Below are 25220 nucleotides of genomic sequence, written 5' to 3' on the forward strand. Positions count from 1 at the left end.
CCCCCAATCCTCACCCTGGCGACAATACATCACACGAACCATTTAATGGGCTCCATCGTGCTCTGGGTTCCCCAGGCCTGCTGGCAGAACCTGGTCTTCAGCACTTTCTGGAAGAGTGTTAGAGTGGGGGCCATTCTAATCTCTGGGAAAATGATGTTCCAGAGAGAGGGAGCCACCATGGAGAAGGCCTTTCTTCTGGGTCCCACCAGGTATATCTCCCTAGGGGATGGAACCCGCAACATTCCTTGCCTGACCCCTCTGGTGGATCGGGTAGATATGACCAGCAAGAGACTGTCTCTCAGATAACGTGGTCACAAGTCATGAAGGGCATTAAAGATGACAACCAACACCTTGAATTGTACCTGGAAGCAAATTGACAACCAATGCCTCCTGCTGGAGAGGTCATACATTTGTACACTGAGGTCTGTACAAAACCATGTGGACCGCTGCTTTTTGCACCAACTGGAGCTTCCAGATGTTTTTCAAAGGCAGTCCCATGTAGAGCGCATTGCAATAGTCAAAATGGGAAGTGACTAGAGCATGAGTGACCATGAGTAGGGATTGTTGGTCCAGGAAAGGGAATAACTGGTGCACAACCCGCAGTTGCGCAAAGACCCTCCTGGCCACGACTGCCACCTGCTCTTCAAGCATGAGTCTCAAGTCCAGGATCCAAGAGAACCTCCAGATTACATACAGGGTCTGTTTGGGGTAGTGCCACCCCATCCAAGACCAAAGGTGGCAATTCTCCCTGGGTCAAATAACCCCAAACCCAGAGCCATTTGGTCTTGCCAGGGTTTAGTTTCAACTGTGCTCCCCAGCCAGTCCCTAACAGCCTCCAGGCACTGTGAGAGGGAGGACACAGACACAATAGAAGGAAATAAGAAGGCAATATATACTGATTTGAAATGGTATTTTGCAGCTGTTTAGCTTGAATGAAAGAGTGACTGCTGCTGAGAAGTAAAAAGCTCTTGACATTAGAAGGACACAACTTGAAAGATGGGTGGCATGGATATTTGTGGCATGACATAAGTTAAGGTTAATGTGGATTTTAAAAATAATTGTTTGATGTGCTATATTGAGAATATGGAACAGATACAAAGCCAGGTTGTGCCTGAAAATACTTTTGTGCCTATCAGCAGAACAAACATTTTATAGATGATAAATAATAGGCAAACATAAATGGCTAACTTATTGTGAAAGAATTATGTCAAGGAGAATATAAAATATAAATCAAGGGAGACCGGGTGGCAGAGGGATATAATTGTCAATGGTTTTCTTATTTAGTTATTAGAAAATTTTAATGTGACAAAATATTTTATGGTTTGGAACATTGTAAGGTTGAGTCTGAAACAGAATTGTGTACAAATTATGAATATATAATTGCAAAAAAGCTTTTATTGAAACTTGAAACAGAAGAAATAAAGAAAAAGTAAGAGAATGTATTATAAAACGGTCTAAAATTTTCATCATAATACAGATGCGACAATGAGAAAATATGATTCAGAGGATTTTAAATATTAATATACAATTGAGACCAGTGGTGTTTTTTTTCCTTTTAGGATTGATGGATAAATAATAGGAAAAAAGACATGTAACTTTATTTTTGTGTACAATAACTGCAATGAAATTGTTGTGTGCACAAAGATGAACGGATTCAGCATTATCCACAATGAAGGAAGGCTGGTAATGATGGAATTTGCTGAGATAGCTAAACTGACTTCTTTGATCAGAAAAGTCAGTATCTATGTTTATTGCTAACTGGAAATGCCTTATGTTTGAATAACAAAGAAGAAATAAACCTTTGATTTATGGTTTTGATGATTAGACAGGATAATTATAGGAACAAAAGAGTTATGTTGTAACCATAGAGCAAGAGGTAAATTTACAGTACATTTGCACTTAGACTTTCCGCTTTACAGGCATGTCTCGTACTTCTCTTCTGATTAAAGGAAATACAAATTCCAATATTATCAGACTCCTTGGATAAAGACTTTGATAATTGGGTAATTAATTTTTTATAATATATTATCTTGTTTTTAACAATCCACTGGCATGGCAGCTAGACTCAAACAGTCAACAATAACTTAATTTCAACTGCGTCGCTATCTGCTGAGGCAGAGAAAATGGCAGAGAAAGATTCTTTTACTAACTTGTTAAAAGAAATCCTGACTCAAGTACAAGTCTTGAGAAAATGAAGAAGCTTCTTGAATGAGAAGCAAAATATTTTCAAGAGAAAAAAAAACCCAAGAAAGTCCAGCTGCCTTTTGAAACAGCATTTTTGGGACAACCATGACCTGGATGATTGAAAAAGCTGATCTAACAAGAGCTGGCTCATTTTAAGGATAATTCAAGAAAAGCTAACTAAACAGGAAGACCAATTACAAGTTCACAAGACCATAACTCAAACTGGTCATAATATTTTGGATAAACAAATTACTTACTTAAGCATCACAACTGAGGAGAAAACAATTACATATTATTAGTATTGAAAATCCCCCTAATCAACTAAACCTGGCTGAATTTATGGATGATTATTTTCAGAAAGCTCCTCTCTTGACCTTCCAGTCAAGATTGAACGTGTGTTAAAATTCCTCTAAAGAGGTGAAAAACTGGAATTAATTCCAACACCATTACTATGCAATTCCTTCATGTTAGTAGAAGTTATGAAATTTCACATATATTTAACCATGAATCAATCAAATCTCCACTGAAGTAGAATTCTAGACAAATTATGATATCAATCTATCCCAATTTCACTAAGGAAGTATCAGATAAAAGAAGTTTCATAAAAGCCAGGAGTCTCAACAGATCAGTATAACTACAATATTTTATGAGCTTCCCAGCAACTGATTATTGAAATCAGTTGATGGATAAGTTTAATTGTATCTCAATCAAGAATCATAGCAATGGTTAAAGGAGAAATTTGTGTTTCCCCCAAGGGGGGAAGGAAAGAAATATAGCCTTTTTTCCCCTTTTCTTTGTACTCTTACCAACTTTACAATAATGAGTCTGGCCATATTGCCAATTTAAGTCTTTATCTAAATACTTGAATCTGTTTTGTATATTTACTTACAATAAGAAAGCTGAATTACAGTTACCGTATATACTCGGTATAAGCCGAGTTTTCAGCCCATTTTTGTGCTGAAAAAATCCCCCTCGGCTTATACTCGAGTCAATTCCCTCTGAAAAAAAATGGTGTGGAGCTCCGGAGCTGGGCAGGCGCTTCCCTGCTTCCGTGTTTCCTTTGCAACTTTTAAGCATGGGGGTAATCGGAAGCAGAAAAGTTCTTGCATGAGGATATATTTTTCTTTTTTTTAACTGTTTTTTTGGGGGAAAAGACCCACTGTCACGTGAGAATGCTCAGACACGAAATCTATCCGCCCGAAAATAAGTGTGTGTGTGTGTGTGGGGGGGGAATTTTAACAGAGGAAGATGTAGGGAGAAAGGCATAAGCGTGGAAGATCCTTCAGGGAAACTGAGGGGAGACTCACCTTGGTCCAGATGAGCCCCTTCCCGCCCCTAAGGAAGCAAAGGCAGCCAGCAAGGGCAGGCAAGCCCGCTTCACAGACTCCGTCCGTCCTCACTCCCACCCACCCAAAGCCACGAAGTCCCCAATCGCGCAGCCCAGAATCGCCCTCCCTGAGGGGGCAGCAATGACGCCAGTTTTCCCGAGACAAGAAGCTCCGCCATGCAATGAAAGCGCCCTGGCTCTAGGCTCAGAAAACAACGCGAACCGAGGTCGCTTCGGCTCGCTCGGCTTCTCCAACATCCGGCACCGCCCTGTTCTATGTGCCGGGCCCGGCAAGTCCGAGCAGCCAGCACGTGGAGCAGGACGGCGCGGACATCGTTGGCTGCCTCTTTTACGCAGGAGGCCTCCCCGGCTGGCCAGCTGCTCTCCTCCTTCTCTGCCTGTTTGTTCTGTGTGACCGAGGAGGAAGCCGGCCGGCTGGTTGGGGAGGCTTTCCGCGCCCGAGGGCGGCTGCTGGTGTCCGGCTTTGCTCCGCTTCTCCGATGGTCCGGCGTGGCCCTGTTCTTTACTTGGGCAGCGGGCGCCGCAACGGCGCCCACGGCAGCAACAGGCAGTTCCGCCCGGGCTCTGCTCAGGTGTCCGGCTGGGGCTGTTGGGAGTTGCTGCCCCGGTGCAGCCAGTCCGCGTCGCCTCGGGAAGGGGAAAGGCAAAGCGCTTTTGCCTTTCCCTTCCCGGCTGGGGCTGTTGGGAGTTGCTGCCGCCGGTGCGGCCCCAGTCCCGCGTCGCCTCGGGAAGGGAAGGCAAAGCGCTTTTGCCTTTCCCTTCCCGGCTGGGGCTGTTGGGAGTTGCTGCCGCCGGTGCGGCCCCAGTCCCGCCGCCTCGGGAAGGGAAAGGCAAAGCGCTTTTGCCTTTCCCTTCCCGGCTAGGCTTTGGGTTGCTGCCGCTGGTGCGGCCCCAGTCCCGCGTCGCCTCGGGAAGGGAAGGCAAAGCGCTTTTGCCTTTCCCTTCCCGGCGAGCGGGACTGGGCGCAGCGGCGAGCAACCCAACAGCCCAGCCGGACACCTGAGCGAACCGGGCGGAACTGCCTGTTGCCGCCGTGGGCGCCATTGCGGGCGCCCGGCTGCCCAAGTAAAGAACAGGGCCGCGGAAGGATCTTCCGTCGCTTTTGCCTTCTCCCTACATCTCCGCTCAGGTGTCGGCTGAGCCCCAGTCCGTCGGGAGTTGCAGCCGCCAGTGCGGCTCCGGTCCCGCGTTGCCTTGGGAAGGGTGGGGCAAAACCAGGAGCCGCTGAGCCTGAGCCTCCGGTGCCGCTGCTGCTGTTGCAAAGCGCTGCCGCGGCTCTTCCTTTTTGCCTTTCCTTCCCGAGGCGACACGGGACTGGGGCCGCGCCGGCAGTAGCGACTCCTGACTCAGGGGGCCTCCGAGGAGGGGAAGAGAGTGACTCCTGCCTCCCGCTGTCATCATCATCTTCTTCTTTTAGGTTAGTGAATCAATTAAACCTTTCATGATAGTGAGATCGTTTCCCAAATTAATTATTTTTATTTTTGAAATTTACCAGTAGCTGCTGCATTTCCCACCCTCGGCTTATACTCGAGTCAATAAGTTTTCCCAGTTTTTGTGTAAAATTAGGTGCCTCGAAACATATTGGGTCGACTTATACTCGAGTATATACGGTATCTCAACAAGAAATCATTAAGTTCCTTCTATTTCTCTGGGTTTTTACGGTACTTTTCAGTTTTTATAAGAATATTACTAGTTTGATATTTTCTTATACACAATCAGGTTTTGCATTCATTCTTTTAAGTACAGCGTCTACATACATGCAATACAATCCTATTAATCATTAATTTAAGTTCCTATGGAGTTTCTGCATCTGTAAACAATATTATAAAATATGATAAATATTTAAATATTTGTTAAATGATACAAGTTATAAAATTATGGGAAAACATTCATAAATAGACCAAAGTAAAATGAATGCTGTGAAGAAGATTGGAAGCTACTTTGTATCTTTTTTCTTTCTGTTCTATTTCCCTTTTCTTTTCCCCCTTCTTTCTTGCACTGTTAGCTTTCTCTGTGATTTCTTCTTTCCACCATCCTTTATATTAGTTTGTATTTGTTTTTAGCGGGTTTTTAAAATATTATTTTCCTCGTAATACATAAACAGTTGTATGCAAGAATGAGTACAGATAAATAGCATAAGTGCACAAATGTTTGCTTCTGTGAAGAATGTTGGATAAACAAACTACATTAAAGCTTCCGGCGCAATAAATTAATATTTTGGTGCTACCAAACCTTTGTACCGTTATCTGTGTCATCAGTGTCACTTGAGTGGTGCAAATGGGTGTGGAGCTTTCTTGGAACTGTTACATTGGGGAAACAGAACAACCACTTCATAAATGCATGACACAACATGGGAGAAAAAAAATCTATCAGGACTAGATTCAGCAGTCCATTTGCATTTAAAAGACAAAGGCCACTCTTTCAAAGACAGCAAAGTCCACATTTTGGACAGAGAGGACTGCTGGTTTGAAAGAGGGGTCAAAGAGGCTATTTATGTCAAAATTGAATACCCCTCTCTCAGCAGAGGGGGGGGGGGGATACGACAACATCTATCTCCAATCTACAACACAGTCCTTTCAACAGTTCCAAAAAGGTTTCACACTCGTCCAGTTAGAGCTGAACAAGCTTCTTGGATGAGAAGCGAAGCGTCTTCAAAGAAAAACCAGAAAGTCCAATTGCCTCTTGGAAAAAAAAAGCACCTTTGGGACAACCAAGACCTGGATGACTGAGAATCTCCACAGACATTCTGGCAAAATTTTCAAATGGAAGTGTCAATTAAAAGCAGATTAATCTAAAGGGGGAGCATACATATTTTCAAAATAAAATAAAACCAGCCTGAAGTTTCCCCCCCAAAAAATAACCATTTACTTTAAAGAATTAAAATACATACCATCCATGCAAGTCAGAAGCTGGGCTACAATTCTCCGCTCCATGTCCTTTGAGGCCATTTCTCTTTTTGGTGTGATAGCATCAATTTCATCTATGAAAAGGATGCATGGTGCATTGGTCTAGAAATATAATACAAATACTCCATCAGTATAAGCCTCGAAATCATATAAATTGAAGCATGCAATGGTTTTCATTTCATTTTATAATTTTAAAATATGCATTCATTGAGACATTGACTTTTAGAAACTGAACTAAGATTTTCGCTTCATCATGGATGTATTGGACATGAAACCTCAATTATTTCCCCAAGCTGGAGAAAGAGACCTGCATAATGTTTCTATATTATACCTATTTGAAATATGTGGAAAATGAGATTCTGCACATGAAAGAGAATATTTTACTGTGCTCCTTTCTTCCTTCTATTCTTACCCTATCCTAGCTCATGCCGGGCTCCCCCAAATTCTTCTTTATACTTAATTTTTATCAAATCATTCAGTAAGTAGTTTTAACATGAGCAGAGAATAATATAATTTGAAAACAAGATGAAATATTTGAAATAATAGTTAGCAATTACCTTTTTGACAGAAATGCTTTACACCTATCAATGATTTAGCAGTCTAGCATAATTAAAATATGAGTCTCTGCACTTTGGAAAATACTTTTCTGTATTTTTTGTATTACTTTACAAGGTATATTGCCATTTGTATACATGACATATTATAAAAGATATTCTCAACAGTGCAACAACTGTGCCACCTAGCTAGCCTGATCAAGAGTAAATCTTTTATAGGAAAGTACCTATAGGTTACATTTTGGTTAACTAACTACAATATAAATTATTTTTTTCACTAATAAACAAAATTACTTATAAAGAAAGACAAGAACTTTTTATATATTTATTAAGTGATATAGAGATGGTTATCAAAAATAGTTTTCTTAAATGAACACAATACTGAATGGTTAATTGCTTTGACTATCCTGCACCCAAATGGAATATGGATCTTGGATCTCCTTTGTTGACCAAAAGAGAAAAAAAGAAGGAAAAAGAAAAAAATCCACAGAAAAACAAAAATGCCATTTTGGTTAAAGGAAAAGAAAGAAAAAAGTGACAAAAGGAAATGCCATATTTCAGCCTCTCACAAGTAGTTGGACTGAAACTCATTCCAGCCAACAGAACTCCGAGGATATGAGTTGTCGCTTAGCACACATCTGAAGCACAAGGTGCAGAAAAGTCTATGTGTAGACAGACCCCATTCACTAGCCATTTATTATATTTTTGCATTCATCCAATAAATGTTTTCTGGGAGGATTATACAATGTGGGGTAAAAAAGCATAATTTGACTCGTGTACAGAACAGCAAGCTGAATGAAATGAAATAGCGACCTCTATCTGAGAGTAATTAAAAAAAATATTCAAAACTGAAATCAAAAACTGTGACCGTCAAGTTACATCCATTGGTGATGACAGCCATTTTGAACCCAGTTTTATGTTGAATTTAAAAATAATGACAATACACTTCTGCAATGATATCCTTATTCAAGGATTCACTACTCAAGGAACAAAATAGTGAAACAGGGAAGGAATAAAAATGAGTTGAAATTTTATGCCAGTGATGATGTAAAGTTAGTAATTTGCTTAGTAATTTCTTTTCTCATACTCATATTTGCCCATACTCATAACGCAGATGCCAGAAGACAGATGAAATAATAAAATACTTTTTTTAGGGTCTTACCACAGCTTGATCAAAGAGTTCCCTTAATTTCTGTTCAGAATCACCAGACACTCCAGATACAATTTCAGTTGCAGCAACTTTGAGTATTGGTAATTCAAGTTCCTAGAATAAAAAGAAAAGACGAAAACAAACGGATTTAAGTAACAACACTTAGCAAGATTCGGCCCTAAACAGAGGAAAATTGAATAGTGGAAAAAAAGGGATCACATTCTGTTCCAGCAGGTAATGATCAAAAAGGCAAACATTTATCTTGCAGGTACTGCTTTGTTCAAAAAGATACCACTGAGAAGAGCCCTCAGATTGTAACCTTGTGACTTTCTAGGGGGCCTGACATGCAGGCAAGAAGACAGAATTTGTCCCTGGAAGAAGCAGCATTTTAAAAAGGCAAACATGTCTGAAGTTTAACATTTTAAATAATGAACACAGTTTACAACAGAGAAAGGAAAAATAATTGCTCTAACAACCTCACCCCGGCAATTGCTTGTGCTAGTAATGTCTTCCCACACCCTGGTGGTCCGTGCAAAAGAAATCCTCGAGGAGGAACAGCTCCTAAATGAGTGTAGACTTCAGGATGACGGATATGTATCAGCATCTTACATATCTCCTACAATAAAAATGGCAATATTGAAGTCAAATTAATTCCAAATCAGGATATGTAGGGAAATAGTTACAGGGATCTGATTACACTGGACCTCCTCTGTCATTGTCAATGTCCTTTTAATCTCAACTTCTGTCCCTGTTTTGCATAAGGGTAAGTTGTAAGACAGTTGTAGCTCTAATGATCCTGGAGAGAATGCTAAATTCAGCCCTAGCAATTTCAAAGATAAGGACTGCAACGTGAACAGGGATCAGGTTAATGAAGGAATGCTTGTAGTTTTACTGAATAGATGCTAACTGCTACAAATGCTTTTTCTTTCTTTTAGCAATCTTGTAAACCCTCGCATCAGGGTGGAGACAGGGTGATTGAATGGAGTCCTTTCTGACGCTTATACAGAGCTTGCAGCAGATACTTTCTCTTTGCTGCTACCTTGGATTGAATTCACAATCTCCTGATTGTGAGGCGAGAGCTCCGCCTCTAGGCCAGCATGCTGCTCTTAATTGCCACAAGTATATTTATCTTTATTGATGAAGGCAGGCACATTCAGAATGAGAAACACTGAGTATCTTCTCTTATTCATGAACTCAATAATACATATTGAGCTTTGTAAATTGGACTTAAGAGTTTCACTCAACAAAGTTAACCTATTTTACTTTTTTTTCCAAATAATCATATTGTTGATACACGAATGAAGTCTGGCAAAGGAATGTCAGCAAAAGGACACGGGTGCTTTCACCAAAGTTGGTGTGATAGCAAAATTGTAATCCTAAAACTTGCCTACAACTTGTTGAAAACTGTAGCTTTCACTTTGAAATTAAGCAGGTTTCTAGTTCTTAAGGCTACAAAAATGTGCTTGAAATATATCATTTATGAATGATGTATAATGCAATATTAACATCAAGAAAGATGCCCAATTGAGGAATAAATGTTTCAATGCCCCTTCCAATTGGTAAAAACAGGAATATGCAATTAAACAGGCTTGTTAAGACAACTAAATTTATTTAACAAAGAATCAAACGGTAATTGTTTCCAACATAGCACATTCAGCATTCAGTATTTTAAATTAGATTCAGGTTAAGGCCTTTTATACTCCATTGTGTTTCAGCTAAAAATTTTAAAAAAGAGATTAGTTAAATCTAACCTTCAAAATCTCATCATTGCCTCCTATATCCTCAAATGTCACTGAGGAAGTTTGCAGCTCTATTTCTCTTGATTTAACTGCAGAAAAACAAGAAAATATTAAAAGAACAATCGCAGCTGATTGCAGTTTTAAAAAGTAGGAAAACAGCCACAAACTTCATAAAGATTAAGCTGAACAAATTTTATATTGACAAACAGTGAAATATCCCTTTGCATTTATCCCATATAATTACAAACAGTCACTCCGGGGTGGGATTCTACCAGTTCGCACCTATTCGCTAGAACCGGTTGTTAACATTCTAAGCAGTTCAGAGAACCGGTTGTTAGAAGAAATTACTGGCCTAATCCTGTAAGGAAGGCAGGAAGGAAACATTCTGGTGTTACTTACAGAAACTGCCTCCCCGTTAACTCTTATTACATTCTTGGCAGGACTAGAATTCCTGTCTCAGGAACTTCTCTGGAGTTTTTCCCCCTCCTTTGCTGGTACTTTGCTTGTGTGGAATGACCATTCAAAGTTACAATGGCACTGAAAAAAGTGACTTATGACCATTTTTCACACTTACGACTGTTTTAGCATCCCCACAGTCATGAGGCCAGGCGAGATGTGTGCCTCGATGTGAGTGATATTGAGTTGGCCACACCTACCCAGTCACATGACCACCAAGCCACGCCCACCACCTAAGCCACGCCCACAGAACCGATTGTTAAAAATTTGAATCCCACCCCTGAGGTCACTCCTTACCTTTCTGCTGCTTCAAAACTGACTCTATTTCTTCATCTACATTAGAAAATTCAACTTTTCTCCGTTTATATTTTTTGTCCTTGGACTTCTTTCTTGTGGTCTCCAAAATAGAATTGTTTCCAGCATTCTACATCACAAAGAAAAGCTTCTTGATATACTTTATCCAGCAAGATACAATGCAAAAACTAAGCAATATAAATGGGCTTTTAAACTAAGATACAAGGAACTTCTGCTGCTGCCCTAGCACTTCAACACTTTTTATGGCATGCATCCCCCTCTTTTTATTCACTTGACTTTTAAAAATATAGATATCTTTAAACCTCTGCGCAAATAGCTCACATTTTGTGATCATAGTTAAAACTATCTGATAATCCATTTTTAAATAAAATGGCCTCTCAGACTTTTATTTTTTTGGATTAAGTCAGTTTCTTAAAATGAAGCCAACCTTAAAAATCTTGTAAAACTTAAAAATCGAATTTCATTTCTTTCAGAGACCTTCCTAAGCCATTTTCTTTAACTTAAGCTTTTGTTAAGTGGGTTATTAGATCCTGGTGCTACTGTTGCTTCAGTAGTTTTACATTTATTGGAGGAGTTAATTGCATCACCAAAGCCAACATTCCATTTTTACGAGAAAGTGAAATAATGTAGTAACTTTAGTATATTTAGAGCAGAAGATCTGAACATTGTGTTTTTGTAAATCAGTGGAACATAACAAAATGAAGCAGTCTCCTTTGATCTTATGAAATTAACACAGAGAAAGTTTTATGAACCTTGCTAAGAGATCAGAAAATACATAAGAAGGATTACTTATTAGGGATACAATCCATGAGCTAGAAATGAAATGGATTGAATTTATCCTATTTCTCACATTTTGAGTTGAAACCCAAAATTACTAATATAGTTGTACAGCATTTGTTTCATGTTAAAAATATTTTTCTGGCTATTATCACCAATACCCCAAATTTATTAAGGCATCAATATGATACTTTTCCTAAGATGATCCTGGTGAAAAAAAGAATTGTTACAGAATATTTGAAAGATATATTTTCATTTTATTTCAAACTCTAGATTCTTGATGTGTGTGTTTTAACATACATATTGACCTTTTTTGACACAGGGGAAACAAAGGATTTTCAAGCAATTTCATCAAATATTATTAAGCTTTGTATTCCTCCCTATATTTTAATTTTAATGTTTCAATACCATGTTTTAAATATATTAGTCGATATGTATATCAATATTTTTTTCATATTCTCCTCTTTATTTCTATGGTACCAAAATATTTTTTATAGTTATTGTTGATCTTGAGGTTTTTTGGGATGGCATAATGAGAAAGGGCACAGAGAAATTAAGAAAAATACCTTAGCTTTCTGCTTAATGTTATCACATTCTTCTTCTGCACAAAGATCAATAAAAAAGTTTTCCTCCTTTGGGCCTGGTGTCTTATCAATAAACCATCCACCTTCTGAAATTTTGGTCACTGATGGAGCTTGAGGAGAAACAGTATCTGATCTAGGCACTGTTTGTGAAGTAGTGGTAGACATCATTAAATCATTTTTAGGAGATGATGGTAAAGAATCTGGATTTCCTTTCCGATATAAGGTTAACAAAGAGGTATTCATGTGATTTGATTGCTGAAAGAGAAATTATGTACAGATGTCAACACGAGACTGAAAGAGAAATTATGTACAGATGTCAACACGAGACTGACTTTTTCAAACAAAAATATCCTCAAAATCATGTTGAACATAAACATAATATGAATTATAGATACAACAAATACTGTTGTATATTTTAAAAGCCATTTAATCACAATTGTTTCTAAAATGTATTATTTAAAATTCAAAGACAGTCAAAGGTATTTAAAAACAAAAATAGGAACAAAGTAGAAGCAGACAGCATTTAAAATATCCTAGAAACATGTGAATTATGAAAAGCCCAACTAGAAAAAAAGTTGGAGCTTTCTTGGGATACTCATTCCCAATACTGAAAGTCACCACTAATAGTTCTCCTAACTCCACTATTTAGTACAGATTTTGCTTAAAAGTAGTCTCAGAATCATTTGACTGCAATATAATACTATACTGGCTGCAAACTCTGGAGCATTAACTTTCCGCCGATTCTTACAAAACTTGGCATACTCCTTAGTTTCCAGAGTCTGCAGAAACTGCACAAAATCAGGCTCCAAAGCTGCTTTCATAACAAAGGGCTTGTACAACCTGGAGCTGCACTTGAAGGTAAGCAGTATTCCCCAAGGAGAATTTGTGAATGTCCAAGTACTTATACTACTAGGGATGACCTCTGCTTCAGGCCTTAGCGCTGCCACTGAGTACCGTTATACAGGGGGTGCCTGAGGGTAGATTCCTTGGGAGGCCTGGTGCAAGTCACATGCAAATTGGGGGGAGGCGCCCGGGGTGGGATTTTGCAGGTTCGCACCTATTCACTAGAACCGGTTGTTAACATTCTAAGCAGTTCAGAGAACCGGTTGTTAGAAGAAATTACTGGCCTAATCCTGTAAGGAAGGCAGGAAGGAAACATTCTGGTGTTACTTACAGAAACTGCCTTTCTGTTAACCCTTTTTACATTCTTGGCAGGATTAGACTTCCTGTTTCTGGAACTTCTCTGGAGTTTTTTCCCCCTCCTTTGCTGGTACTTTGCTTGTGTGGAGTGACCATTCAAAGTTACAATGGCACTGAAAAAAGTGACTTATAACCATTTTTCACACTTACGACTATTGCAGCATCCCCACAGTCACGAGAGGCCAGGCGAGGAGATGCGTGCCTCAATGTGAGTGATGTTGAGTTGGCCACGCCCAGCCAATCATGTGTCCACCAAGCCATGCCCATCAACTAAGCCACGCCCACAGAACCGGTTCTTAAAAAATTGAATCCCACCCCTGGAGGCATCACATTGTAGGCTGGGCCTAAAGCATTATTTTATTTTAATTTATAGGATTTATGTGGCCGCTCACTTACTCTCAGCAACTCTGGGTGGCTTACAAACAATAAAAAAATATGGCCCTCTCAGGGACGGTACCACGCTGAGACATCCCATGTTCCACTTAATGACCCATGGAATCTTAATGACTACAGCCGGGAGAGCCAGAATCATGACTCTTGAGCAAAATGATAACATGGATGGCTCGCTTAACAACCACTATGACTTATGCCCCAAATCTGGGCTCAATTGTGGTTTTGAGGTCTATCTGTAGTTATGTAAGTCCCACAATTGGCTTGACCAACATTAAAAAAACAAAGAACCTCCCAGTTCATACATTTGTCTTCAGAATTATAAATACATATTTTAAACACTGTTACTACTAATAGCCCATGTAAGCAATGATACTTACAGGATGTTCAGTATCGGTATCAGAAGTATCCAAGCTGGTCTCTGAATCACTTTTGGAGAGAGAGAATTAAAAATAAAGCTTCTCATATACAGTCTGGTTTTTTTTTTAAAGCAGAACCATTTGCATGAAATTTTCCTTAAATCAACTCATATTGTGAATGAAGAATGCACTGCTTTTTAAAATGGTCTATTCAAAAAGTTGCAATTTATTTTCCCCATCATATTATTGACAGTATATTACTGTAGTATGTAATCCTTCTCTTTCAGGGATCGGCTGCAGTAGTTCCTAGTTTTTTTGTGCCTAAGGAAGGAATACTAAGTAGTACACAGCAAATATTAAAACTTTTACTAAGATGTAGTGCTGTGTAAATTTTCTATAATTGAGCTGGATTCATCCTTTCCCCCTTTTTTGCCAAATATCAGCCTTCAATGCTATATATTTCTATTCTATATTAACTTTTTGCTATGAATTTTTGCTAATTCATATACTGTGTTACTATAGCTAGAAGCAAATCAGGATTTCCTTTAACTGAATGTAGGAATAGAAAGAACACAAGTGCATATACTAAAAAGTAATTATATCAATGCTTACATAAAAATAAAGAAGGGAGGGAATGTATTTCTAACTGCCTAATATTTGCTTGCAAAGTGTATGGGACTATATTTGCACTAGATTAATTACTAAAAACTCTTTGGAAGGTCACTATGCATTTGATGAAGTAAATTGTGTCTAATGAGATGTACACAATAATAAATTTGTTAATTGTTAAAGTGACATAAAGCTATTTGGATTTTTTTTATTGTGGTGATTGCAACTTACTTTTCATCCCTTTTTGCTTTCTTTGTGAAATATTCATCTTCTAGAGTGGCTAAATCTGTAGATTTTATCTCATCTTTGATTATCCCAATAACTAGAAAGAAAAATACAAATAAACTTGCTCATGTGTGAAACAAGAATCAAATTATATTTTGTACAGAATGCAATCAATAGCCAGAAATGCTAGACAGATTGGAGTGTTCAAAGTTATTGGTCTTAAATTAAGACCACAATCTAGAATATTAAACCTAGCTGATTCATGACCAAGTACCTTCTCTCTTTCTCTAAAATACTTTAGATTGCTTACATAAGCTAGCTTTCATGGCATAATTTAACTTCAAAGACAATATTAACAGACATACCTTTCTCAACCTGTATTCTAAAGGCATTTCTTTTTCTTCGTCCATAATCAGCACTGAAAATCAATTTTAAAAACCTCAATGAATATTTCTTTGGTATACCACATATTCAATGTAGAAGCCTAGTGCAACATCATAAGGAAAAGTAGCGTAATGCATAATTACCAATGTTAAAATAAAAAAAGACCAATAAGCACATTCAAATATATATGTTCTATATTAGAATAAATATTATATTACACTGTGTAAATTATCCAGATTTGGTAATTTGCAGCTTCTGCATGAATAAATTAGACCAATCCTAACCTAATCCTATGTTGAAAGAAAGGTGTCAAGAAAAGATAATGCACAAATCAGTATATAAGCATGGTATAGCAAGAATGGTTTTAACGGTGCAAAGAGATTAGGGTTAGAATTTTTGTTGTATTTCCTTTCTTTTTATTTTATGCTTCTAATTTGTTTTATTATTTCTTTTATGTGCTTTGTATACTTGTGTTTACCTCCATGCTTGTATCTCTGTATTGATTTCATTCTTGCAGACACACAATGTAATAGAGAAGATAATGTTAAGCCCTGAGACTCAAATACATACTATTACAAGTTTAATTATTATGCCATTTATTATTATACATGCACTACTCCACTGTCCCTTTCATAGAAAATCTAAAGTACTAAATCTCTTACTACTCACCTATATATTTTCTGTAGTTCTGCTGCTAGAATCTCAGTGTTAACATACTGGCCACATTTATTACTGCTTAGATACTGTAATAAATATAGCTAGGTTAGTACAATATGCAAAAATAGTATTAGCAGAAAAATTGTATATGAACAATTTAAAATAGACGCAGCTTTTTCTTCATCGCTGCAGTTATCTATGTTGGTTTTTAAAAGCAAAGAGATTGAAGTAGAATCTTAATTTATCAGATTCCCTATTCAGCAGATTTTGATCGCAACAGATCAATTTTTGTCCAGATATCATTCCATAGAAATGGATAATTAAGTGTATATTAATTTTGCAGCATCATGAAATTTAAATTATGCAAATGATATCAAATTGCAATATCACTAATTGCAATATCAAAAATTGGCCACTTCTGCATGTAATGGAATTCAAGAATAACCAAAAATATTTCTTTACAAGTTTTCAAAAACAAACCAGAATGTTTAATTGTAAATGGTTAGTCCCTGACTTACAACAGTTCATTTAGTGACCATTCAGTTACAACATCACTGCAAAAAGTGACTTATGACCCGACCATCGCAACATTTCCATGGTCACATGATCAAAATTCAGATGCTTGGCAACTGATTCATGTTTATGAGGGTTGCAGTGTCCAGGGGTCATGTGATCCTCTTTTGTGAACCCTTAAAAGCAAAATCAATTGGGATGCCAGATTCACTTAACAACTCTTGCAAAGTTACAAAATGGGGTTTCATTTACCAACATATATTTTGGGATCAATTGTGGTCATAAGTCGAAGATTACCTGTATAGCATAGGACTCACTTACTTAAGAAATTCTCTCCTCTAAGCTTCCTACCAGTAGGGTTGGCTTCAAGTTCTTAATCATTGCCATGTATTGCGAACTCAGAAATACACCTCTGTCCCAGTGTTTGCCCTCTGGGATGACTCTCTCTCTCTCTCTCTCTTATATAAGCCCGCTATAAAAAAGAAGATGGGGTTCAACCTAGGGGCGGCTACTCATCATGACAGAGCCAAATAGGAACGGAAGAAGAACGGCGAAATCACCTGTTTAACTCGCTGTTTCAGCCTGGGATCCCCTCCAAAAGGATGATTTCCTCCCCGATTCCGCATCGCGCTGTTTCCCACGTGCAAATTCCTCCCTTCTTTCAGGTAAAGTTTTTCCGGACTAGACTAGGACCCCAGCTAAGGCTGTCTTTAAAAAGCCTAAATGTACTGGCACAGCCAGATTTTCCAGGCCGTCCCACCAAACGCTGGACTATGATGAGGAGATACACTGTTAAGTTTCAGTACGGGGTAGGGGCGGGGGAATAGGCAGAAGGCAGCTCATTCGTCTTTTTACACAGGCACTTTCTTAGACGCCTAAAACAGAGTCTAAGTCACGGAAGTCCATATTTTGTAGTTCTCTCGGATGTTCTTGTCAATTTTACCCGAGATTTCTTTGGGTTTTCGAGAGAGAACGGGCGCTTCCTTTTAGACGCCTAAAGAGGGACTTCAAGTCCCAGTGTGCTGTGCGAAGAAATCTTTTCCAAATAAATGTACAATAGGGGCAAATCATAGGGACTCGAAAGAAGAGGCGGAAGCGCTGCTCCGGCAGCCGCGAACAGACTTAGAGAGGCGGGGCGCTGTACGGTGGCCGAGAGGACCGCTGTTTCCGCAGCACGATGGAGTCGATGGTGTTCATTTTTTCGCTCATTGATTGCTGCGTGATTTTCCTTTCCGTTTACTTTGTATCCTCTTCGTTTGTTTGGGCGGGAGTGGGGGCGGGGTCCCGGAGCCGGAGATCGTTGTCGACCGTCTCTTTCCTCTGGTCTGCGGATGAGAGGACCGGCCGAGGCGGGGGGGGCGTTAATGGCGGTCTGGCTGGGGCAGGGGCGGCGGCAGCAACAAGCGCTGGTTGGGGAAAGCGAGGGAGAAGCGGCTTTTTGAATAGCGTGAGCCTCAGGGAGGCGCGATTGGAAGAAAGGCTGGGCGTCTCGCGGGGTGGGTGGGCGAGTGAGGGGAACTGAAGGCGTGGTGGCCAAGTGAAGGTGAGGCAGGATCCATCGCCAAGCCAAGACGGACTCGAAAGCGTGTTTGCGCCATGTCCGGAACCTGCACAGGTCGGGCGTGTTGTGTCGTGTTTCTTACTTATATATTGTTAGAAACACAACTTGAACCGGTCTTTTACAAATCCCCATCTCCTACCTGTGTTTTTGCAGAGGGTTGGTTATATGTTGTCGGGGTCTTGTAGGAGCAGATTGGGAAGCCTTGTATTCTGCATTGATTTGCAGTGGCCAAGAAGAGCAGGAAGGGCAGTTTTTAGATTGGCTGCAGAAGAAAGATACAATTGCTTCATTCTCTTTTGATAAGTTGTTCACTAGATTGTTTGATCTACCATTCAACTTTCTGGTTATGTTCTGCTTGGTTATGGTAAAAGGCCTGGCTCCTGCTTCAATGTAAGACTTATTTTCAATATACTCCTATGATTCTTGTATTGCGTAATGCATTCTTTGGAGTGTAAAGCTTACTGCTTGTTGCCCCTTCTATTGAATGATGATACTTTTGGTTTTCCATTTGAAACAACATATTTCTAAAAATTGGCATCTGTTCTGATTGTGGCAGATTAATGTGGATTAAGATATGTAGAATTGCAATGAAGTTTAACAATACTGGTAGATATGTTTGCTTAGAATTACATCTGTATGTTATGATCTTTATCATTTTGACTATTGTATGTACATTTCAGTGGTTATTTCATATAAGATATAAATGACAGTTTTTTAAACATGTAGTTTAGATACCTTTTCAACCACTTAAGTTATCCTGAAAAGTGTAAAACTTTTTAATGTTGTCATTATTACTTTTCTAATAGAAGCTCTTCATCAATTTTAATTTCATGAATAAAATTTTGCCAGTTTAGTAATTAGAAGATTTTGTAAAAAATTTACTTTAAAAAGCAACAAAAGTTTGTGTCTGTTTGTGTGTGTGTATACACACACACACACACACACACGTAGTCCTCAACTTACAACTGCAATTGAGCCCAAAATTTGTGTTGCTAAGTGAGAAATTTGTTAAGTGAGTTTTGTTCCATCTTATGACTTTTCTTGCTACATTTGTTTAGTGAATCACTGCAGTTAAATTAGTAACATGGTTGATTGCAAAAGGGAATCACATGACCCCAGGACATTACAACTGTCATAAATGGGAGTCAGTTATCAAGCATCCAAATCACATGACCATGGGGATGCTCTAACGTTATAAGTTTGAAAAATGGTCATAAGTCACTTTTTTCAGTGCTGTTGTAACTTTGGTCACTACATCAAGTAAACTGTTGTAAATTGAGGACTACCTGTGTATCATATATATCAATATACTGTATATGTAGCAAAATTTGATCTGTCAAAATATAGTGCGCATTTCATGTGAGGCGTAATACTATAAATACTATAAATACTATATAATACTATATTATAGTATTATTTTTTAATACTATAAATGCAGTCCTAAGATGCATTAACAGAAGGATAAAATAAAGATCACATGAAATGTTAATAGAAGTAATTTAGTAGTAAAGAAAAAGTGGAACAACTTGCTTCCAGATTTTTATTTATGTGTGTGTGTGTAAACCAGTTTCTTGTGCAATTGGATAATAAGCCCATCTGCATATTATGACACAATTTTTTACGACTGTCCAGTCCACATTTTGCTCTGAAGATTAAACCTGAGCAATTTACTTTCAACAGATGTTGAAAGTAAACAATGAGTATCAAACAGTGGGTTCAAATCGTGCTTGTTAGATTTTAAATAGCTCAAATTCTCAAAATTGAGACATTAGAAAACTCTTGGTTTAAAACTTGAAGCAAATGTTTTAACTTTTTATTGTACAGCCAGGTGGCAATGGGCTCTCCAGTGCAATTCAAAATATGGTTACCTATAAACCACTGTATGCCATAGAGCCTGGATATCTGAGGAACCACTTATTGTCAGTCGTTTCTGCCCATAAAGTATGTTCTGGCAGAGTGGGTGCACTTCAGCTCCCTCTAGTAAGGGGATGGAGGAAGTGTGCCTTCTCTGTTGCAGCTCCCACGCTCTGAAACAGCAGCCTCTCTATGGTAAGGACGGCATCCTCTTTTAAAGTTCTGTCTGGAAAGCTCTTAAAATCTGGCTTTGGTCCTATGCCTGGGATGAATGTGTTGTATTTGATGTTGGTCCTTCGATTTATGTCACTTTTAGATTGTTTTAGTCCAGGCTGTTCGGTGGTTTTAGATCCCCCTCTCCGTTTTTATGAGGGGGGTTGGTTTTGTACCCTGTCCAGAGTCCATAGGAGTTGGATGATTATAATAATCTAAAATAAATACATGATAAAAAGGAGAGAGAATGAACTCAAATATTCCTATTGATAATAATAGGAAACTCTCTTAGTGGGGAGGGGCAACATCTGAATCAAATCAGTAACGACTGTGCTTATGCACCAGGAGATGTTCTACCTTACTTACTCAAATTTTAATGTGCTTATAAAGAACCAAACTCACAAAACAAACTAACTGCTTTGGGAACTAATGAGTGATCAGTATGTCCCAGCTGCATCTATATTGTGCGTGTTATACTTTGGAGTTTGGGTGGCATTGGCAAAAGTCACTAACAGAGGTAAAAGGGATATGGATTCTGCTGTTGTCTATATCTTTTGCAAAATGCTTTCCTCCTTCTGGAAGTCCTAAGCTGGAGGCCTGCTTGCTGAGTTTTATATAAAACTCCTTAGGGTGCTATTTACAATTTGTCCAAATAGTTTAATTCTTACCTAGAAGGGACAGGCAGGGATACAGCTGACATAATAGTTGTTCTTATCTTGATCATCAGATAATTACATTATCAGATTTGGAATGTGACTACATTAATGCCAGATCTTGCTGCTCAAAACTAAATAAAGTAAGTTTTTTTCCTCTTTAATTTTTTAAAATGTTAATACAATAATGTAGTAAATGTTTACAAATGTATTATTAGCCTCAATTCTACGATGAAATGTTGCCAGAGAACAGCTTCTATGTTGGTTACTTACGTGAGGAATATTTTAGTTTTCTCCAGGGGGCTCTGTTTCATTTAGTAAATAGAATATGCAAACCCAACATCGCCCAATCATAGTTTTTTGGGGCAATCCCTATTTCCAGGCATATAAGATTATATATAAACTGCAGTTATATTACCATCCGAGAGTAACTACTGTTATACTCAGTAGGAGCGGAAGGCTTAGGACTACCCTGATAGTTGTAAAGTATATTGTGATTATATGTAATTCATAAACACACTAAAGAGCACTTTGGACAAATGTCTTTCTAGAGCAGTAGTAGTTAACTTAGGTTCTTCAGAGATTTTGAATTAATCCATCAGCCTCATTATCAAAATATTGTGCAACTTGCTGTTCAAAATTGTATCATTAGTTTGTTTGTACTGTTTACAAGTTTTCAAAAATCATCTTTTCTACAAGTGGTCCTTGAATGACAACCATTCATTTAGTGGCTGTTCTAAATTATAATGGCACTAAAAAAAATGACTTGCAACCTGTTCTTTTACTTCTGATCATTGCATTATTATTAAAATCTGGGCACTTGGCAACTGGCATGTACTTACAACAGTTGCAGAGTCCTGGAGTAATGTGATTGCCATTTGCAACATTCCCAGCTAGATTCTGACAAAGTCAATGGGGGAAACCAGATTTGCTTCACAACTGCACAATTTGTTTAACAACCATGGCAAAAAGTCCTAAAAGTGGGTACCACTTACTGAACTACTTTGCTTGGCCTTGAATCAAGGACTACCTGTATCATTAATTCAGAGAGGAACCACAGTAAACCTAGAATTGCATCCTTAGCAGTTTTCTTATTACAAAAATCAAAAATTACTGTTGTGGGGAAAATGATAATCTTGGGGGCCTAATGCTAGAATCTGGATTGTCTACAGGATAGTGTCTCAGACACTTGTATTTATTCCACTTATTTTGCCCTCAGTGTTCCATACACTACATTTCCCTTTCTTTGATGAATGTTGACTATACGTAGTCTTCTCTTGCAGCATCCGAGTGTTTTATGTGTAGCTTGCTTGTAGAAAATATATTTTTGTGCTTGCCTTTCCCTATTCTTATTTACTAGTTATTGTAAGTCACATTTGAGTTATCTAGAATAAGTAATCTTTATAAACTATTTTACTTAACAACCTGCCATGTATTAGAATCCATTGCTAACCATATGTCAAATGTATACTCACCCTTTTTATAATACCATCTCAATGCAAAAATTCAGATTGATGGGCAGCAAATTCTTAATCATGAAAAATAAAACTGATTTGAAAATTAGGTTAAATATATAAACCTGGTACTAGCATTTCAGTTTACCCAGTTGAATATATAGGATTTAACTTGAGACTGTTGCTTACTGGTATTCCTTATTGATCATATTAGAAATGCTGATCAAGTTCTCGTAAATAGTATTTCAAATATTCTGATGGTATCCTAATTTGTAAATTGCTGCTTTGTAAATTACACTTACAATTTATATCTGAACCATCTGATAGAGATCAATTACTGATTCTTTTTTAATGAAATAAGTTTTGTAGCCTTGTCAGCTTGCAGGTAGAAGATTCCTGCAGAATCTTTATAAGAGTTTCTATTTTTAAAATTGTTTTGAATATCTTTCTAGTGGGTGATCCCTGAATTGATTGGCCACACCATTGTCACTGTATTAATGCTTATTTCACTGCACTGGTTCATCTTCCTCCTCAATTTTCCTGTGGCAACGTGGAACATATACAGGTAAGATCGTTGCTTTGGTGGCTTAGGAATTGCATGATGTTCCTCATATTTTTTTTCTCTTAATGAACAAGCAATTTTATAAACTGCTTTGTTCCATAATTTATTAGTCCAGCAATGTCAGCAGGAAGTGATAGAAATATAATATTACTTTTCTTTTCTCATTGGATTTTAGCATGGATTTTGGATAACACCAACAATAGATATATCAGACTTTCCTTTTCCCAAGGAGTATATGTACATATATAACTTCTGTATTGTTAAAAGTGTCAAGTTTAAAACTGACTTTGAGCATGATCATGTGAAAATCTACTGCATCATTGGTCTTACTCAAAGATCCACTTTTCACCCCATCCTGAGATGAAAACAGTATAAAGTCACTTTTGTACTTTCCAGGAATAAGTATCGTATTTGCTGGTGGTGCAAAAAATACCTAGTAATGTGGTAATTAGTAGTTAAGCATTGAACCAGGACTGGGAACACTTAGATTCAGCTCTACTCTTAGCTGTAAAAGTTACTAGAAGATTGCGGACCAGTCTTTCTCAGCTCAACCTTGTTCATAGGGTGGTTTTGGATGGTAAAAAAAAGGGCTTCTGGAAGGCAGGATATAAATCTAAGAAAATACATATCTTGAAAGTTCACAGGGCATGAAGCACTACTTTTGGAGTTTTATCAATTTTGCTTTCATCTAAAGGAAAAACAAAGAAAGTTGAATTCCCTTTTAAGATTTCTGTTTGCAAAGTACAGCCCAGGCTTAAATTTTGCCTCTAATAAACTTATTTTTATTTTTCAATTTTGGCAATACTTCTAATTTAGGATGCATATAATATTAAAACCTCATATACATAGCTATATAATAATGCTTGGGATTATATCTTTTTAAGCAAATCAAGGTATTAATAATTTCTTTGGATGTGGATTTCTTAGAAGAAAAAGAATGCAATTTTCTGCTTTGAATTTGGCTGAGTCATTTTATATTTAGTAAACAAATAAAAAGCATAGAATATTGTTTTAAGTATCTCAAAAGTTTTCATGGATATATTTATTTCTAATGCAATACATTGAATAGAAAAAGTCAATGATTTAAGTGTAGAATTTTAAAGTTTAATAAGTCAAATATTTTAATAAATTATGTGCTAATGAGCTCACCATTTCTAAACAGTGTCCAAGCTTTAAAAGATGACTTAAGATTGATTGAAAACTGCATGCAAATTTTAACATGGCAAATTCACATATTTATTGGAAAAAAACATGAGCTGGCATCCGATTTGAAAGGTCTTTTGATTAATGCCAGAAATGCACCTCCACACCACAAGGGAATTTGTCTGTCCTGCTATTTACAACTTCAGAGGCTTGACAGACGGTTATCGAAGAGTTTGGGTGTATTTGAGTGATGCTGGATGGAGCTCAAAATGATCTATTTTATTCCACTCTTCTGAAACCCATATGCAACACTTTAACATTATGTATTGTTTGAAAGAACTCAGGCACCAATTCAGTTCTTTGTTTTGCATGTTTTGTCTTTTTTTGATATGGAGATCATTAATCTATTGGGCTGGAGCAGTTGGTACTGAAACAATTTTCCTGAAACCATTTCAGGTATATCATGGTTCCCAGTGGGAACATGGGAGTATTTGACCCTACAGAAATCCACAACAGAGGGCAGCTAAAATCACACATGAAGGAGGCAATGATAAAGCTTGGTTTTCATCTCCTTTGTTTCTTCATGTATCTTTACAGGTAAGTCTCAATGCTTGCATCTTGAGGTTAGTAAAGCTATTCTTATGATTCCCATTAGAATAGTTTGTTATAATTTTAATGTGTTTAACTTTGGAAGAGCCTTAGTGGAAGCAATACTATTTATTATCGCAGTGTTGTATAAGATATCCCAAACAGTTCTACACTTTGTTTATGCCACATTTTCTGCCTCTGATAGGGATACTATGTTAAACTATGGAATTGATTATATGCCACTTTACTTCAAATAGGAGGTGTAGTGTCATCAATCTTGGATTTGTCAAAAATACTCTATTCTGTCCCTTCAGAGGCACTGAGAGTTTTGCTGACATAAATTGCATAGAGCAATCAAGTTTATTTCAAGCTCTACACCTTTTGACATCATCTTTATTTTTACTCTTTATAGTATGATCCTGTCTTTAATAAATGACTGAAAATGAAGTGGCCAAATGAAGTATTATGGTTGCCAAATTGATGTTTACTCCATTGAAATACTATGAAGCCACAGGCAATTCCTCCAGAAAATCCAGACCAGTGATGTCATGCAGTATATTTTTTCTTCTTTGAACAAAACATATTTTTGCTGTATTTTTAACATATAAAATATTTTAGAAACTACAATACTATGTTTTTGCAACTATTGTTTTGTTCCTACTCAAATCCATTTTCTTACTGTATTTAATTCTTATGTAATGTTAAGATTTTGCAAGAATACTGGTTACCCAGTGGAGCAAATTCACTTATTAGAGTGAAGCAGCAGCTATAACCGTTTCATTGAAGATGATTTTATCATATAAAAGGAAGCTTACCAGAGTCGAATGACCAATGTTTTCTTT

At 37.7% G+C, this 25220-nt stretch overlaps 2 protein-coding genes across 3 annotated transcripts in view; one reads left to right on the top strand and one right to left on the bottom strand.

Annotated features, from left to right (window-relative positions):
• NVL (nuclear VCP like) overlaps positions 1-17264 on the bottom strand; it is a 61476-nt gene extending 44212 nt beyond the window's left edge. The window contains exons 1-11 of one of the 2 annotated variants that reach the window (XM_087964595.1): positions 16911-17264; positions 15850-15923; positions 15162-15214; positions 14803-14893; positions 13984-14032; positions 11996-12268; positions 10635-10761; positions 9894-9970; positions 8624-8758; positions 8155-8256; positions 6423-6540 (exon numbers count right to left, since the gene is read on the bottom strand). In XM_087964595.1, coding sequence (XP_087820721.1) covers positions 6423-6540; positions 8155-8256; positions 8624-8758; positions 9894-9970; positions 10635-10761; positions 11996-12268; positions 13984-14032; positions 14803-14893; positions 15162-15214; positions 15850-15923; positions 16911-16976 — 1165 coding nt within the window. In that variant the 5' untranslated portion in view covers positions 16977-17264. The remainder of the gene's footprint in view (positions 1-6422; positions 6541-8154; positions 8257-8623; positions 8759-9893; positions 9971-10634; positions 10762-11995; positions 12269-13983; positions 14033-14802; positions 14894-15161; positions 15215-15849; positions 15924-16910) is intronic. The other variant, XM_087964601.1, reaches the window with a different exon arrangement.
• Positions 17265-17467: 203 nt separating this feature from the next.
• Positions 17468-25197, top strand: CNIH4 (cornichon family member 4). The gene is made up of 5 exons (XM_026682227.2): positions 17468-17593; positions 20706-20774; positions 22538-22650; positions 24247-24387; positions 24791-25197. The coding sequence occupies exons 1-5, from the start codon at positions 17528-17530 to the stop codon at positions 24816-24818; spliced, it is 417 nt and encodes a 138-aa protein (XP_026538012.2). The 5' UTR covers positions 17468-17527; the 3' UTR covers positions 24819-25197.
• The last annotated feature ends 23 nt before the right edge of the window (positions 25198-25220 follow it).

The sequence above is a fragment of the Notechis scutatus genome, chromosome 1 (genome assembly GCF_049901735.1).
Source record: "Notechis scutatus isolate UNSWTSFEM ecotype Mainland chromosome 1, rNotScu1.2, whole genome shotgun sequence".
Taxonomy (NCBI): domain Eukaryota; kingdom Metazoa; phylum Chordata; class Lepidosauria; order Squamata; family Elapidae; genus Notechis; species Notechis scutatus.

Excerpts from the sequence above, each read along its gene's own strand:
- CNIH4 (XM_026682227.2), top strand. The coding sequence starts at position 17,528 with ATGGAGTCGATGGTGTTCATTTTTTCGCTCATTGATTGCTGCGTGATT. Across the intron at positions 17,594-20,705 it reads TTTTCCTTTCCGTTTACTTT|ATAATTACATTATCAGATTT; the intron begins GTATCCTCTTCG and ends CTTGATCATCAG. Across the intron at positions 20,775-22,537 it reads GCTGCTCAAAACTAAATAAA|TGGGTGATCCCTGAATTGAT; the intron begins GTAAGTTTTTTT and ends ATATCTTTCTAG.